The sequence below is a fragment of the Dasypus novemcinctus genome, chromosome 18 (genome assembly GCF_030445035.2).
Source record: "Dasypus novemcinctus isolate mDasNov1 chromosome 18, mDasNov1.1.hap2, whole genome shotgun sequence".
Lineage (NCBI taxonomy): Eukaryota > Metazoa > Chordata > Mammalia > Cingulata > Dasypodidae > Dasypus > Dasypus novemcinctus.
In genome coordinates this window covers 21416208-21434543 of record NC_080690.1, presented here as the reverse complement: position 1 = coordinate 21434543, position 18336 = coordinate 21416208, and the positions used below count along the sequence as shown (strand labels likewise).

General features: G+C 46.2%; 1 protein-coding gene across 1 annotated transcript in view; it reads left to right on the top strand.

Annotated features, from left to right (window-relative positions):
- CDH3 (cadherin 3) overlaps window positions 1-18336 on the top strand; it is a 45892-nt gene that overhangs the window by 26306 nt on the left and 1250 nt on the right. The window contains exons 8-15 of the mRNA XM_058279800.2: window positions 400-528; window positions 1412-1597; window positions 3064-3305; window positions 3670-3815; window positions 4625-4849; window positions 7279-7485; window positions 9941-10071; window positions 10472-10618. Coding sequence (XP_058135783.1) covers window positions 400-528; window positions 1412-1597; window positions 3064-3305; window positions 3670-3815; window positions 4625-4849; window positions 7279-7485; window positions 9941-10071; window positions 10472-10618 — 1413 coding nt within the window. The remainder of the gene's footprint in view (window positions 1-399; window positions 529-1411; window positions 1598-3063; window positions 3306-3669; window positions 3816-4624; window positions 4850-7278; window positions 7486-9940; window positions 10072-10471; window positions 10619-18336) is intronic.

The following is an 18336-nucleotide window of genomic DNA, read 5'->3' as shown; positions in this document are numbered from 1 at the left end:
GATTTGCCCCTGGGGTGCCACAAAGTAGAATTAGTTTAGATTAGAATCACGGATATTGGAGTTGCCTCCTGTTTTCCAGTGAATACATTTGCCCAAATCCCCGCTCAAAGCTCCCTTTCTGGACCAGCCAGGAGTCAGGGGCAATGCTCAGGCTTCTCCTGGACAGGCCCAGGAGAGCTCCTGCAGTTCCCCTGCCCCAGACCACCCTTTGCTTCTGTCCTTTCTGGCAGCGAAGGGATAAGGAGTCAAGAGAGCATTGTGAGAAGGGAGGTGAGAGGATGTGGGAAACTCTCCCTTCCCCTCCACACACCCCCAAGGCTGGGCTCCCTGGAGCCCCGGCTGAGGGACCCCACAGACTGACAGCTCGATGGGCTTCCACTCTCCCTGCTTTCTCTCCAGAGAGTTCCTGAGTACACTCTGACTGTCCAGGCTACAGACATGGATGGAGACGGCTCCACCACCACAGCCGTGGCCGTAGTGGAAATCCTCGATGCCAATGATAATGCTCCCGTGTTTGACCCACAGAAGGTAATGCTCCTTCCTTCTTCCCTCATCAGATGATGAAAGACTAAGGCCTTTCCTTTCTAAAGAAACTGGAACTAGCCTGCATTGTTAAAGAGTCCCAGCCCCACCACTTACTAGCTGTGTGACCTTAGGCGAGTTACTAAACCACTCTGTGCTGCATTTACTAATCGGTAAAGTGGAGATAATGATAATACCTACCACAGCGTTCTAAGTTTTAAATGAAATCTATGGGAAGTTCTTAAACATAATCTCTCATACATTATAAGTGCATGATATAGAAATCTTTGATATGAGAACTTCAAATTTCCCTTGCACCTCCACCTGCTCGCCTTCCCCAGTGAATGTCTATACACCTGCAGTGACAGAGGACTCTGTGCCGTGCAAGGTGGCCCCCCTTCCATCTTCTGAGAGCTCTGGCAGTGGGACATTTCTCCATTAGGTTAGGCCTTAGTGTGATGTTCATTAAAAATTCATTCTGAGCAGCTGATTTCCCAGACTTTGGCACCCATCCCAGGACCCCTAAAAAAAGTTCCTGGTCACCTCCCTGAGCAACCAGGCACCTAGCCCTTCTTGCCACCTTCCTTCTAACTCTCTGATATCAGCTAGCTAGGTGTCTACCCGTGGCGGGGTCTTGGGTACCCAGAGCAGAGTGATTCCTGGGCTGCATCAGGCCCCTGGCTGTAGGGAAGGCGGGCCCAAGATTGGAGCAGTCTGATGCTTGGGGCATCCCGCACCTGGTGTGTTCCCTGGAAACCTGGGAGGTGAGTCAGGTGGTCCAGAAGAGGCCAAGGGGCACGAGGCTCTCCTGGACGTGCCTGGAGGAGCCCCAGACGGGTGGGACGGTCGGTCTCTGAGGCCTGCCTGTGTGTGCCTCTCACGTTGACAGTACGAGGCCCGGGCGCCTGAGAACGCAGTGGGCCTTGAGGTGCAGAGGCTGACCGTGACCGATCTGGATGCCCCCAGCTCGCCCGCGTGGCATGCCACCTACCGCATCGTGGGAGGTGACGACGACGACCATTTCACCATCACCACCGACCCTGAGAGCAACCAGGGTCTCCTGATGACCAGGAAGGTGAGTCGGTTTTGGCGTTCGAAAAGGGCCACGCGGGGGGGCGGCCAGGTGTGCTGCAGGAAGGTGAGCCCCCGCTGTGGACCACCTGCCTCCGACCAGCTCCGTGGACTGTACCACGCCAGTGTCAGGCAGCGCCTCCCTCCACGCTTGTGTTGGAGACGCCTTTATTCAGACTCAATCTCCCACAGGTGCCCAATTCATAAACAGATAAGAGGTGCTGATCGGCGAGACCCTCTCCCCAAAACACCATGTCCAGCGGCGCCTCCCATCAGTCTACGCACGGAGAGGGTCTCCAAGCTGCACAGCTTCTGTTTTATTTGAATTCATGCTAATTTCTCATTTATTCCGTAACATACATCTAGGTGTTTGAATAGTAAAATGTTTCAAATTACTTAGTAATTAGGCATACCCTTGCCTCTCAAAAAGCATTTGAATAACATTGACGCTTCGAGAAGACGGGTCTTAGCTTCAGTTTTTTTACCTCCTGGTTTTCTATGGAAAATGCCCCCATTTGAGAAAATTTTGTTGCAATGCTTTTAAGATCATTTCTCATCCCTTTCAGAGAGGGTTCAGTGCCCTCTTTTTGCAACAAATACTTTGTAATGCCTCTTTCATATTCTAAAACAAAGCTCATTTATAATATAGCTTACCTAAGCCATGTAATTTCTCGAAAAATAGAATGCCCTAACTGTAAAATAAAGGAGACATTTACAGGAAATTGCTACTAATAAAACATTTCAGTATGTAAACTTTAGGCACAACTACACTGGAAAACCTAATGAAGTGGCCAGTTATTTGCATCTATTTGTAGAATCATCCAAGCATGGTGGATATGGTACGTCGCCCTGGGCGACTCAAATACCGCAAGTGAGATTGGTGTCTTTGTGGTGACTTTTCCAGAACAGCAAATAAACAACTCTTGGGGAAATCCTGAAAATCAAAGTACGAGCTCTCCTTCAAAGTTGCATTCCTAGAAAATTCAGTAGATATTAAAACCACACCAAAAATTTGCTTTATATGCAAAACGTAATTAGACTCTAATCATAAACAGGTTTTTGAAACCCATGAATGTTTGAATATTCACAGCTCACGTGGGATATGGATCCGTTCTTTGCGTCTGTACCACTGTAGGACATGGTACGCCTGCCCAGCCTGTGAATGCCAGTGGCATCCCTCTCATTATGACAACTAGAAATGTCCCCACACGTTTCTAAAACAACCCCTAAGGGGTGTCACCACCCCATTGGGAACAATGCTCTAGGGCTTACTAGTCCGTTTGCTTTCGGGCTGGTGTGAGAGGCCCTCTGGAGGTCCACTCAGGAAATGCAGGAGGCTTAGTGGGACAGGGAGGGGGCAGCGTTGTTTGGTGGGGGGCCCTGAGGCCCTGACTGTCCCCCTGACACCCACAGCCCTGCGTGGGGCCTCCTCACAAAACAGTGGCTCAGATCCTCTTGCTTCTCTCCCAGGGCTTGGATTTCGAGGCCAAAGCCCAGCACACCCTGTACGTCGAAGTGACCAATGAGGCTCCCTTTGTGGTGAAGCTCCCGACCTCCACGGCCACCGTCGTGGTCCATGTGGAGGATGTGAACGAGGCACCTGTGTTTGTCCCACCCTCCAAAGTCGTCGAGGCCCAGGAGGGCATCCCCGTGGGGGAAGCCATCTGCACCTACACTGCGCAGGACCCTGACAAGGACAGCCAGAAGATCAGGTACTGGAGCAGGGCTCACCTTCCACCACACGTGCTGGGGAGTGTCATGGCTGGCTTTTGTTCTGATTACCATGAAAATTGTTAACTATTTTGAACAGCACCCCTGTACAGAATCCCTCTTCTCACCCTCCCAGGGGCTGAAGACTCTTAAAAGGGGGCCAAGGATAGGCATCTCCTCTCCCCCTCCCTCTCCCATAGCCCTGCTGGGCTCCCGACCCTACGCTGAGATACAGCCTTTCATTTGGTTCTGCTTAAGGGCCGAGAGTCCCATGATTCCGTTTGCCTGCTGGCGTGAAGAGGCTTTGAAGGATGACACCGGAATTCTAAGTATTCTGGATGTGACTCTTCACCTTCTCCCCTCCAGCTACCACATCCTGAGAGACCCAGCAGGGTGGCTGGCAATGGACTCAGACACTGGGAAGGTCACTGCCATGGGCATCTTGGACCGCGAGGACGAGAGGTTTGTGAGGAACGACATCTATGAGGTCACGGTCTTGGCCACAGATGATGGTGAGAGCTTCCTCCTGGCCCCTCCACAAGGGGCAGCTTTGGTACCTAGGTGACCTGATACAGTGTGTCCCCTCCCCCACTGGCAGAGTGGGGAGTGGGGAGGGGTGTTGGCAAACCAACTGGGCGGGGGTCTTTCAGAGGAGCATTTTAAAGGCTGGTCCTCGGGTGGCCATGATTCTGAATTCTCTACAACCTGAGAGTTAGGAGATACCGTTCGCCTGAGGGCTTGCTTCAGCCTGAGTTGGTGGCTCACTGAGTCTTGAATTGGCCTGTCGGTTTCTCCATGCGATTGACTGATAGCGGCAGCCCAGACCAATGCAAGGCTGCATCGGGGTTTGCTGGGAAAGTGCCATGATTGATGAGTGATGTCACACCGTAAGAGGATTCGAAGTTATGATGCACTTGTCATCGCTGGCTTGAGCCATAAAGCACCAGGGCCTGTAGGCGGTTGAGAGGTTACAGCTGGCAGTGAAGGAAGCTTCCCCGGAGCTGACTGGCAAACACTGGCTCAGCCCTGAGATGGCCAGTAGGTTTTGTTTTGTGATAGCTTGCTGGTGGCTGTCTGGATGAATGACTGCAGCTGTGGCGATCAAGTAGTAATATCTGCCATGAACACAAAATGAGAGTATAGTATGATCGCCATCCCTGGCATAATCTATAGTGGAATTCTGGCCTGGGGGGCACTGAGAAGTTCCCGATGGACAGTAAACACCTAGAGGTGATTGGGTAGGTCAGAGGGGAGCTGAACATTGATTCGTGAACCCAACCAAGGGCAGATACTGAAAAGGATCACGTGTAATTACCAACAGGGAGTCCCCCCACCACCGGCACAGGAACCCTCTTGTTAACGCTTCTGGACGTCAACGACCATGGCCCCGTCCCCGAGCCCCGTCAGATCACCATCTGCAACCAGAGCCCCGTGCCCCAAGTGCTGAACATCACGGACAAGGACCTGTTCCCCCACACCTCCCCTTTCCAGGCCCAGCTCACACACGACTCGGACATCTACTGGACAGCAGAGGTCAAGGAAAAAGGTAACTCGGTGGTGCCAGGTGGTGCCAGCTGCCCTGGCTGGGGGTCTGCCCCCTGCCAGGACCACAGGTGCACATTCTCACCCTAGCGTCTTGTGGGGCATGGAAGAAATGGTCTCTTCAAGAACCGCATCAGATGCTATTTGTTAGCCTAGTGTGAGCATTTGGAATTCCACGGGAGCCTTTAAAGACCATTCTAGCCCAAACCTCTTTGTTGTGTGGATGGAGCAACTGAGGCCCAGAGAGAGGAGTGAGTTGCCAGTATCACATAGTGAGAGTCAGGACTCTAGCATAGTAGTAACAGTTCACGGCTGTGAGCATACTTGCTATGTGCTAGACGTGCTTCGAGTGCTTTACAGCAGAACCTGAAGCTAGGCTTTTCACCCCAGAGCCCTGGCCCCCACCCACCTCCCCATCCAGTCCCTTTCTGATCAAGCAACCCTGAGGTTCTCAGCCTCAGTGATTCTTCAGTTGTCACAAGGACAAGAGAGGGGTTCTACTAGCTGCTAGTAACAAGCATCAATGGACGAGGACCCCGGCTGCATGAGAAAGCTTGGGGATAAGCCCCAAATGCTAATAGGACCCCTTGAGAAATACTGCATCCCCCTGGTTTAAAGTGTTTAACCTTCCTCTTGTGGCTAGAGTCTCTCAGGAGAGAAATGGGAACCAGTACATTCAGGCTCTGCCCCAAAGAAACTGAGTGCTCCATTTTCATTATTGCTGCTGAGCCCGGTCCAGCCCCAGAAAGGACTTGGGGACGTTCTTCAGCCACCCACCGTTGTCTCAATTTTATGATGCCTGTGTTTTGGGGGTTGTATATCCAGTACCTTCCCTTTTGCGGGGGAGTCCAAGTTGGTCTTCTGTTACTTCTTGTGGCCTAGAAGCCATTTCTTTTCTCCCTGAACATATTGTTAAGAGCTTGGACCCTGGAGTCAAAATACCTTGGTGTTGACTAGCTTTGGGAGCTCGGGCAAGTACTAAACCGCACTGTTTCCCAGTTTCCTCATCTGGAGAATGAGGTCAATTTTACCTACTTACTGTGAAGAGTTTTTCTGTCTTTCTCCCTTTTGTCAGGGGAATTAAGACTCTACCCCTGTATGACCTGGCTAGTTATTTGGTTTCCCTAAGCCTCAATTTCTACATTTGCAAATAAATAGCCATACCTGCCTCTTGAAGGCCCAAGGATTAGGATAGGGTCTGACCCATAGTAAGCTTCAATTTGGCCACCACCATCGTCATCCTCACCACCAACACCTGAGAACTCAGTCCTACAGCTTGGGAACAGCATGGTGGATGGGATGTTTTGGTGACATGGTCCACACTGACCTCTGCTTGGCAGACTGGATGTTCTACTCTTGTTGAAGGGGAATGGAGTTCTCTACCTTTGGGCCTCTTTACTAAGAGGGGCCCAGTGAGGCTGAGGAGCTTGAGGTCAGTGCTGAAATAGGCCAGCAGGCCTGTGGGAGTGGGTTAGAAATGTTGGGGCTATTTTTTTTTTATGTTACATTAAAAAAATACGAGGTCCCCGTATAACCCCCACCCTGTTGGGGTTATTTTTGATTACCCCAATGACTGCTGCTCCTGGCATTTGGTGATGGGGACCTGCAGTATTTAGGAAGGTCCTGCACAATGAAAGAGAGTCCCACCCAAGCTAATAGGTCCCCCTTGAGAAACTTGAATGGGCCACACTGAGGCTTGGCTGTGATCTCAGAGGTTAGCCAAAATCTGCCACTCACTGTTAGCCTTTGAAGGCCAGCTAGCCTGATGCCCATTTCTGGAATTCCTAAACGTGCAGAATCATGAGTCCTGTGATAATACCAGTTAGCATCCCATCCAACTCTCTTAATGACAGCAGTTATCTAAACAAGGCATGTGCCATTCGAATTGAATACTCATTTTCAAGTATAGGTGTTCTATAAACTGAAATTCTACCATACAGTTGAGATATAAATAGTATATTTATTATGGCAAGAGGTAAATGCTGCAATAACAACTGTGTGTGAACTTTCACATAGTTAAATAGGAAAATAGGGGCCCAGTTAATGATTTTAAGAGATTGGGTTGTGATATCTCCTAGGAAGAATAATGTATTCCCTTTGAGACAACAAACAGTTGTCTGATGGTGCTGAGATACTAATGGTTCTGTACGACATCACTTTTAAATCTTCATATTTAAAAATTTTGTAATTATTGATTTTTTTTTTTTTTAAGAAACTTACAAATTTATTCTTCTAGTCCAGTAATCCTTTCCATGGTGGTGATTTTGATGTTGGTCTAATATCAGTTTTTTAAAATACTTGGTCACAGTATGCTTTGGGGACCTCTCTCCCTACTGCCCAGATTCAGAGACTACCCTCAAACTTTCATTATGATATACTTGGTTCCCACCACATATGGTATCCCATGGCCAATAAATTGTCTGTCCATCTCAGGAGATGCAGTGGCTTTGTCCCTGAAGAAGTTCCTGAAGCAAGACAAATATGACGTGCACCTTTCCCTGTCTGACCACGGCGATAAGGAACAGCTGACAGTGATCAGGGCCACTGTGTGTGACTGCCACGGCCATGTGGATACCTGCCCTGGACCCTGGAAGGGGGGTTTCGTCTTCCCCATCCTGGGAGCTGTCCTGGCTCTGCTTTGTGAGTACTGAGCATTCTTCCCCCTCTAAGGATGGGGTCGTTAGAAGACCTGATTCTATCCTGAACTTCTGGAATGCCCATTCATTCCTTGAACTCTTAATTTTAGGAATGTCATTCAGTCACTAGATATGTGTGGGGCTCCTGGAATGTGCCAGGCTTTGGGGATACAGTGAACACACTTGACCCTATTCTCAGGGAGTCTAGAGGCTAGAGCAGTTGACAATAACATTATCTGGAACTTGTTTGAAAAGCATGTTTCCAGGCCTCACTCCAATCTATTGATTCATAAATTTTGGGGTTCTGATGCATACTAGAGTTTGAGAACCACTTCTCAGAAGTGTTTAGTGAAAAAACAATTTCTGGGGAGCTGATGTAGCTCAGAGATTGAGCACCAGCTTCCCATATACCCTGGCTCTGGAAACACAAAAAACAAACAAACAAATAAACAATAACAAAGCCAGTTTCTTTGCTCTAAAGATAGAAGCAATCACAGTTGCTTTGTCTTCTCTTACTTGGTCCTCAGTCTGATATTAATATAAAAAGAGCTAGCTTTAATTTGTTCAACGTACATATCAAGTGCTTGCTATGTGCCAAGCACTGGTTTTAGGCACAGGGGATATAACACTTAATAAAGAAACCAATCCCTGCCCTCACAGAGCTTAAATTCCAGCACAGGGGGCAGGCAACAAATAACCTGGCAGATAAAGAAGTGTTGCCATGGAGAAAAAGAAATCAAAGGAGGAGGGATGGGATGCTGGATGGGGTAGAAAGTCTGTAGTTTTAAATAGGATGGCCAGGAAAGGCCTTGCTGAGAAGGGGATGTCTGAGTAAAGACCTAGAAGAGGTGTGGAAGCAAACCAGCAGATACTTAGGGAACAAGAAGTGTGAACCCTAAGACAGGACCGTTCCTGATGTGTGACAATAGCAATGACTGGAGAGGAATGAACAAGAGGGAATAGAGGTGATGAGGTCAGAGAAGTGATGGAGGGTAGCAGCTCATTGTGTTACGCCTTGTAGAGTTAAATGGGAAGTCATCAAAAGGTTATGAGCAAAAACAGAAAAAAAGATTATAAGCAGCAGAGTGATGATCTGACTTAAATTTTACAGAATTCCTACTGAATAAAGTGGGAGAGGGCAAGGGTGGAGGGAGAGGGCCCCTTGAGGAAGCCGTTGGCATAATCCAAGGTGAGATGAGGGTGGTAGCACTGGAAGTGGTGCACGGTGGTCCTCATTCAAGGTAGAGTCCATTCATATGATGGGCAGTATGAGGGAAGAACTATCAACGATTCCATGGTGTAGGGCCTGAGCAATTAGAAAAATAGTTTCTGTCTACCAATTTGGGAAGGACTATGGAAAGAGCAGCTTTGCCAAGCTGGTCCAAGTGGACATAGCAGTGTACAGAGACATAAACCTTGGATTCAGCTTAGAAGTCCAGTCTACTTCCCACCTTCCCCCAACCCCAGTATGGAAGAAAAAGGAAAGGGGGAGGTTCTAATCAGGCCCATTTGGGCTGTACATCCTGAAGTGAACTCCCAGGTCTGTCTTATCTGGTCAGAAACAGAGGTTCAGTCAGCAGACAAAAAAAGTGATAAACCTAAGCAGTGACTGTCATCTTATAATGAACTGCCACAGAGAGGGGGCCAGGGGTACCCACTTAATATGAAGTGGCTCATGGCATCTGTTGGCCAGTCCCTCCATGTATAAATAGCATGCCAGCCCTTTCAAACTATATCAGTAAAAGCCAGTCCTGATCTTCAAATTCCAACATAGCAGTTGCACCTAAGGTCAAATCACTGTACCTTATCAAAGTTACATTATCTGGGGGAGCAGATGTAACTCAAGTGGTTGAGCGTCTGCTTCCCATGTATGAGGTCCTGGGTTCAATCTGTAGTACCTCCTAAAAAGAAAACAAAAACAAAACCCCTGCATTATCTGGCTTTTAACTTAAAGTCTATGGCTAAATTAGGGGCCATCTGGCAACTAAAAGAGATTCTTATTGAAAAGTAACATCTGCTGGGAGATTTCCATCCCCACAAAGGAGGCCAATTCCTAAAGACCAATATCAACATCATGGGAAAGAAGTATAGGTGGGGATTGAAGTCAGAATGTTTCTTATTAAGCTGGGACCTGAAGGGTGAGTGTCATGTATATACTAGTAGAGGAAACAGCCCCTATAAAGGTTCTGAAGTGGGAAACTGGTATATTTGAGGAAGTCAGAGGAGGCTATAGTGGCTAGACTTTGGTCTGAGGAGGAGAGTTGGAGATGGAGGCAAGGGCCAAGTCACGTAGGCCTTGCTAAGGAGTTTGAGTCTAAGTGCAAAGGGAGAGGGACATGAGACAGGATAGTGCTCTGCCTACTAAGTGGAGGGGTCTAAAATTGGATGGGGCCCCGAGGGTCTGGGGGTCTTGGCCGTGGTGGTTGGGGAGATGTGTTCACACTCCCCAACTCTTACAGTCCTCCTCCTGGTGCTCCTCTTGTTGGTGAGAAAGAAGCGCAAGGTCAAGGAACCCCTCCTCCTGCCAGAAGATGACACCCGTGACAACGTCTTCTACTATGGCGAAGAGGGGGGTGGCGAAGAGGACCAGGTGGGACATTGGGAAGTCTGGGAGTTGGGAGCTTGGTGCCCTCAGGGCCACTGGCAGGGATAGTTGGGTCAACCAAATGGCTGCTGGTTACATTGACCAAGCCCCAGTATGAACAGCAGTCTTCATGCAGGATTGATCACCAGCTCTCCTTTTCTGAGAGCTTGGCTGCTCTTTCACTGTAGTCTCTTTGGCCCCAGCCAGGGTGACCCTTGAGCCTCTGCTTAATTTGGGAGATTAGAGGAAAATGGAAACCAGGGCCTTCAGAAATCCCTGACCTTTATCTTCTACCCCTCCCTAAGGACCAAAGTATCCAGGTGTTGTAGGGAAGTGGGGTGAGATTTAAGTGGTGAGGGAGTAAGGAGGGTTCTTCTCAATCCAGTATTCCTTCACTTTCATAAAGGACTATGACATCACCCAACTCCACCGGGGTCTGGAGGCCCGGCCTGAGGTGGTTCTCCGCAATGATGTGGCACCAACCTTCATCCCTACACCCACGTACCGGCCACGTCCAGCCAACCCGGATGAAATTGGCAACTTCATCATTGAGGTGAGATGTGAGGGACAGTCTAGGGCAACCTTTTAGTTTCAGCCAAGCAGCAACAACACAAGAGAAAAGGAGCATGGGTCTAAGCCTTGGCTCCACCACCAATCAGCTATGAGACCTCCAGCATCTCCTGTAAACTTTCGGGTCTCTGTTTCTGCCTCTATTAAAAAAAAAAAAACCTCGAACTTGCACATTTGCTAAAAATAGATTAAAAGTAATTTATTCAACAAATATAGCAATTGTTAGGAGCCAGACTACATGGGTTTGAATTTTTAAAGATTCCAGGCGATTCCAACATGCAGTAAGGTTTAAAAACCCTTATATTACTCAGCCAAAGGGTTGCTGATGCAACATGCCAGAAATCTGTTGGCTGTTATAAAGGGTATTTATTTGGGATAAAAGCTTATAGTCCCAAGGCCATGGAAAGTCCAGTTCAAGGTACCATAACAGGTGCTTTCTTACCAAAGTCAGCTGTCCCTTGTTGAAGCAAGACGGCAGGCATCCCTGCAAGGTTTCAGCCTTCCCTTCCAGGCATCTTCTCTCAGTCTCAGCTGTTCCACTTCCCAATTTCAGCTGAGACTAGCATAGGGCTTGTCTCTTAGGCCTTTAATCAGTTACAACTACCCCATTCTCTTCAGAAGACAGCTGTAAGTTATCAGGCAAAATGGCTCATCCTGGGACCTCAGCTGTTTGAACCTTCTCCTTTCTGTCACATGGTAGGATAAAAAAATGACAGTGCTCTCTCTTCCTTTGTGTCTGTGTGAGTGTGTTTATATCAGCCCTAGCAAGGGGACTGGGACTCAACCTGAGTCATACCCTACTGATGTGGTTGAATCAAAAAGCCTAAAAGGGCAGCAGACTTGGCCCAGTGGTTGGGGCATCCGTCTACCACATGGGAGGTCCGCGGTTCAAATCCAGGGCCTCCTTGACCCATGTGGGGCTGGCCCATGTGCAATGCTGATGCACGCAAGGAGTGCCCTGCCACGCAGGGGTGTCCCCTGCGTAGGGGAGCCCCACGCGCAAGGAGTGCGCCCCATAAGGAGAGACGCCCAGTGCGAAAGAAAGTGAAAGAAACAGATTCCCGTGCCGCTGACAACAGAAGTGGATAAAGAGTACGAAGCAAATAGACACAGAGAACAGACAACCGGGGTGGGGGGAGGGGAGAGAAATAAATAAATCTTTGGAGGGGAAAAAAGGCCCTAAAATCAATCTTAACTTAAAATCTAATCTTAAAGGCTCCTCAGCTGAATTTAATATAATCAAAAGGTATCACACCCAGAGGAACGGATTAGTTTGATTATAATATGCTGCAGTGTGGTTCTCTTTGTGTTTATCCTATTTTGAGTTCTTTAGGCATCTTGGATGTGTATGTTCATGTCTTTAATACAATTTGAGACATTTTCATCTATTATTTCTTTGAGTAATCTCTCTGCCCCTTTCTCTCTTCTCCTTCTGGAACTCCCACAGTGTGTATGTTGATATACCTAATGGTGTCCCACAGATTCTTCAGGATCTGTTTACTTTTCTTCATTTTTTCTTCTTCCTATTCCTTAGACTGGATGATTTCATGAAACTTCAAATTCAGTAATTTCTTCTTTTTTTTTTTAAGGTTTATTTTTTCTTTATTTCTCTCCCCTTCCCAGCCTTCCCCTTCCCTCCCCAGTTGTCTCTGTGTCCATTTCGCTGTGCTTTCTTCTGTACCCGCTTGTATTCTTCTCAGCGGCACCCGGAATCTGTGTCTCTTGTTTTCATTTGCGTTTCCCTAATCATTAGTGATGCTGACTATTCTTGTGGATTTTTTTGCCATTTATATTTCTTTTTTGGACAAATGTCTATTCAAGTCTTTTGCCCATTTTTTAATTGGGTCATTTGTCTTTTTATTGTTGAGTTGTAACATCTCTTTATATATCCTGGATATTAAACCCTTATTGGCTATGTGATTTCCAAATATTTTCTCCCATTAAGTTGGCTGCCTTTTTACCCTTTTGTCAGTCATGTGAGGTACAAAAGTGTTTAATTTTTAAGAGGTCCCATTTACTTATTTTTTTCTTTTGTTGCAAGTGCTTTGGGTATAAGGGCCAAGAAACCACAACCTATTACAAGGTCTTGAAGATGTTTCCCTACATTTTCTTCTAGTAGTTTTATGGTCCTGGCTTTTATATTTAGGTCTTTGATCCATTTTGAATTGATTCTTGTGTGGGGAGTGATATAGGGTCCTCTTCCATTTTTTTGTTTATGGGTATCAAGTTCTCCCAGGACCATTTGTTGAAGAGACTGTTTTGTCCCATTAACATTAACTTGGTAGGTTTCTCAAAAAACCAGTTGGATTCTCAAATCTATTCCACTGATAAATGTGTCTATTTTTATGCCAGTACCATGCTGTTTTTAAACATTTATTTATTTCTCTCCCCTTCCCCCCTGTTGTCTGCTCTCTGTGTCCATTCGCTGTGTGTTCTTGTGCGTCCACTTGCATTCTCTGGTGGCATTGGGAAACTGCGTCTCTTTTTGTTGCGTCATCTTGCTGTGTCAGCTCTCTGTGTGGGCAGTGCCACTCCTGGGTGGGCTGTGCTTTTTTTCACACAGGAGAGATGGCTCTCCTTGCAGGGTGCACTCCTTGAGCATGGGGCATCCCTATGGGAGGGTGCCTCTGTGTGGCACGGCACTCTTGCGCACAGCAGCACTGCACATGGGCCAGCTTACCATACCAGTCAGGAGGTCCTGGGGATCAAACCCTGGACCCTCCATATGGTAGACGGACACACTATCAGTTGAGCCATGTCCGCTTCCCCCATGCTGTTTTGACCACTGTAGCTTTGTAATATGTTTCAAGGTCAGGCAATGAAATTCCTCCCACATTGCTGCTCTTTTTTGACAATGCTTTTGGCTACTCGGGTGCACTTACCCTTCCAAATGAATTTGGTAATTTCCTTTTCGAATTCTGTAAAGTAAGCTGTTGGGATTTTGATTGGTATTGTGTTGAATCTAGATCAGTTTGGGTAAGATTGACACCTTCACAATATTTATTCTTCCAGTCCATGAGCACGGAATGTCTTTCCATTTGTTTAGGTCTTTTTAAAATTCTTTTAGCATTGTTTTGTAGTTTTTGCATATTCCTATACTTATTTGGATAAATTAAGTCCTAGGTATTTGAGTCTTTTTATTGCTATTGAAAATGGAATTTTCCCGCTGATTTCCTCCTCAGATTGTCCAGTACTAGTCTGTAAAAACATTACTGATTTTTGCATGTTGATCGTGTATCCTGCCACTTAGCTGAACTCATTTATTAGCTCAAGTACCTTTGTCTTGGATACTTAAGATTTTTCTAAGTACAGGATCATGTCATCCACAAACAGTGAGAGTTTCACTTCCTCTTTTCCTATTTGGATGCTTTTAATTTTTTTTTCTTGGCTAATTGCCCTAGCTAGAATTTCTAGTACAATGTTGAATAACAATAGTGACAGTGTGCATCCTTGTCTTGTTACCAACCTTAGAGGGAAAGCTTTCAAACTTTCCCCATTGAGTACAATGTTGGCTGTGGATTTCTCATATATGTACTTTATCATATAGAGGAGTTGTCCTTCTATTCCTATCTTTCAAAATGTTTTTATCAAGAAAGGATGCTGGATTTTGTTGAATGCCTTTTCTGCATTGATCATGTGTTTTTTTCCCTTAATTTGTTAATGCAGTGTATTATGCGAATTGATTTTCTTACATTGAATCACCCTTGTATACCAGGAATAAATCTCACTTAGTCATGGTGTATAATTCTTTTGATATGCTGTTGGGTTTGATTTGCAAGTATTTTGTTGAGAATTTTTGCATCTATGTTCATTAGAGAGATTGGTCTGTAATTTTCTTTTCTTATAATATCTTCATCTGGCTTTGGTATTATAGTGATTTGGCTTCATAAAATGTTTTGGGTAATTTTCCCTCCTCTTCACTTTTTTGGATGGGTTGAAACAGGATTGTGTTCATTCTTCTTGAAATGCTTGGTAGAATTTCCCTGTGAAACCACCTGATCCTGGACTTTCCTTTGTTGGGAGATTTTTGATGACTGATTCAATCTCTTAAAATGTGATTGCTTTGTTTAGTTCTTGTATTTCTTGTAGGGTCAATGTAGGTTGTTTGTGCATTTCTAGGAATTTATCCATTTCATCTAGTTTGTTGCCATACATTTTTTGGCAGTGTCTGGGCATCTGGTTATTTTGATTATGTTGACTCTGAAGGCTAGTCTCTTGTCCAGGATTTTATTGTTGATTGGCTTTGTGTTAATGCTCTTTTTTGATGCTTGGTCCAACTTACTCTGGACGTTTAGAGTAGCCCGTGTTTAACTGTTCAGATTTTCTCAGTTCTTCATCTTTTCTTGCCCTGGATGTGTTACAATTTTTAAGATTGTATTTTTTTTTTTTTTTTTTTAAGATTTATTTCTTCTCCTCACCCCCACCCCCATTGTTTGCAGTGGCTGTCTGCTCTCTGTGTCTGCTCATCATCTTTTTAGGAAGTACCAGGAACCAAACCCAGGACCTCCCATATGGGAAGGAGGCACCTGATTGCTTTAGCCACCTCCACTCCCTGCTTAATGTGTCTCTCATTGTCTTCCTCATTGCATTATCTCATTATATCTTGTTGTGCCAACCCTTTGCATCAGCTCACTGTCTTGGTGGACTTCTTTAGGAGGCGCTGGGAGCCCAACTCCTTAAGTCACTTCTGCTTCCCAAGATTGTACTTTTTGTGCAATTGTTTCACCTCCAGGAGGTCCTCCGTTCCTTCTGGAAATCTTGACCTGGTGCATTGTTTCTATGCAAAATTTTCTTCCCTGCTCCCATGATTTGTTTCAATTCTCTCCCTTACTCAGTGACCCCTCTTCTTATACTTTTCAGTTCTGGACCTGCCTTGTCTTAGAGGAGCTCAGTTTCCCCCCTTTATTGTATTTTCTTTTCTTTTCTTTTTTTTTTTTCTGTGAGGCTTTTCTGCCTCCCGTTTCCTCCCCATTAGGGTATCCCATCCTGGAGACCCAGATGGAGTCAACCTAGAAAAGTTTGTTTTGCTTTTAGATCCTGGGTTCTTAACCTTTTTTGTCCCATAGATCCCTTTGCCAGTCAGATGAAAACCATGGACCCCTTCTTAGAACATTCTGGTAGATAGTTTTATGGCACTTAACTAGCGTCAGGTCTAACAATTTCCATAATTTCGAAGTATGGGTCAGCGTAAGCAATTTTTTGAGATATGCAGCAACTGTAATGTGATAGGAAATGAATACTACTGTAATTTATTGCATACTTTCATAAGTAAGGAAATGCTAGATTTCAGTTAGAGGTCAGAGAAAATAAAGATAATAAGTTGATTTTTTTTTTTTCAATTCAAGCTCTCAGACCCCCTGAAATCTTTCCACAGACCACTGGTTAAGAACCCCTGGTATAGGGGATCTAGCAAATAGGGACTGGTTGAGTGTGTGCACCACTTGCCAACAGTTCTACCACGGTCTCTCTTCTTCCCCCTGCCCACCCTTTTTGTTTTTTTTTTCAGGAGGTAGCAGGGATTGAACTGGGACCTCCTACATGGGAAGCAGGTGCTTAACCACTGAGCTACACCCGCTCCCCACCTGGCAGCCCTGTTGCCTGTGGCGCCCCTCAGCAACTGTGTTCTACCCTGAGTCTCTGTGGACTTAGGCCCGTCCGTGGGGATATGTGTGGGGTTCTAACTCGGTGCTGTGAGTGGCTCTGCAGTCCACATCTGCCGCGCGAGGGACCGGGCTGTGCTGCCTCTGTGAGATTCTCAAGCTGCATGGGCCCGGGTGAGGGGGAGGAGTCTGGACTGGCGGACCTAGGACGGAAATCTCCTACCTAATCTTGGAGATCGTTTTTCTTTTTCTTCAGTTCAGCCATTGTTGAGTCCTTCTCCCGTCTCTTCTGTCCTCCAGAGTTCTAAGCATGTGGGATTTCTTCTTTCATTCGTGGGTTCTGAGGGGAGACTTTTCCAGGCGATGGTTTACACCGCCATGCTGATGACATTACTTCTTCAATTCAAAACAGTTTCAGTTACCATGGTTTTCAACTCTGCTCGGTTCCTTTTCCTAATTTCCATCTCTGACTGTTTATCTCTCATTTTCCTGATTTCCTTTAGTTCTTCATCCATGTTTTCCTTTAGTTCTTTGAGCATACTTAGGATCACTTTTTAAAAATCTTTGACTGAAACATCCAGGTCTGATCCTTCTCATTGCTGGTTTCTAAAGCTTTAATTTTCTCCCTTCTCTGGGCCATCAATTCCTGCTTCTTTGTAGGTTTTGTAATCTTTTGCTGAAACCTGCACTTTCTGATATTTTAATATGTTTCTGCTGGAATTTAGACTCTGGCATCTGTTCCTTACGCTTGTATCCAGCTCGTGTTCTGCCAGAGCTGTCCTTGAATGCCAGGAGCTAATAAAAAAAGAGAGTGCATGAGAGAACACCTTTCCGTCTGCAGCTTGAGCTGTGTGAGCACCGTCCTTCAGGGCTTATCTCTGCAGTGAGTTTGGGTGATAGCTCCAGGCCAAAGCACAGGAGCCTCCCTGCTCCTTCCTGCACCTGCCTCTTGTCTTGGGGCCTGTTCATGTGGCCCTAGAAATTCCCTCGAAAGAATAGGAATGTCCTTTCTTCCCTAGGAAACAGTCTCCTCAGGGCCCAGGCACTGCACGGCCTGTCATAGAGCCGGCAGTTCCCGCCCCAGGCAGCATGGCTTGATCCTCCACAGTGTTCTGAGGAGAGCTCTGTGCACTGCGGTCTGCTTGCAGGGCAGGTTCTGGGAGAGGAGGCCCTCAGGCCACCACCGGACAGATTGTGCCAGATAGACATGCTGCCAGTATGTGCGTGAGGGTTACTGTGCTCCTTCCTGAACTGGGAATGGTGATCCACACTGGAAGCACAGGCAGGCTCCCCACCAAGCTGCGAGGAAGGGGCGGGGCCAGCCAGGGCATTCCCAGAGTCTACTTCTTCCAAGTGGCCTCTTACTTGGTTCAGCAGCCATCCTGTTCCTGCAGTCCTTTCCCTGCTTTCTGGAGCTTTGAGAAAGATGTTTCTGCCTGTTTGGCTCATCACCTAGCATTTTGAGGTGATAATTATTAATAGGTGAGTGTCTCCAATGTTTCTAACTCTGGTTGCACTTTTGATTTATGTAAGGAACTTGAAAGAGTATCAGTACTGGAACCCAGGCATTCATTTTTTTTAGGCTTATATTGGTGGGGTTTGGTTTGTTTTTTAAGCTCCCCAAGTGGTTTAAATATGCAGCTGGATTGTGGGCTCCATATTTGGTAGGAAACCTGCACAGCCTGGTGCCTGGTTGGTGATCAGTAAGTGAAGCTCTTAATAACAGAAGAAAAGAAAAACCTGAGTGCTGAGTACTTCATTTCAACCTCAAACCTTAATGGACAGTCACTGAGGAAAACAGTTGTGAAACAAAGAATTAATGTATGACCTGAAAAATGGTATATACCCCAAAGAACTGAAAACAGCTAGCATTATTCACAGTGGCCAAAAGATAGGAAACAACCCAAATATCCATTGACAGATGAATGGCTAAACAAAATATGCTTTAGCCATACAAACGAATATAACTTAGCCATGACATTCTGGTAAGGCTACAACATCAATGAATCTGGAAAACATTACACCGAGTGAAATAAGCCAGACACAAAAGGATATCTCTTGTATGGTTCCACTTATATGAAATATCTAGAATAAGCAAATT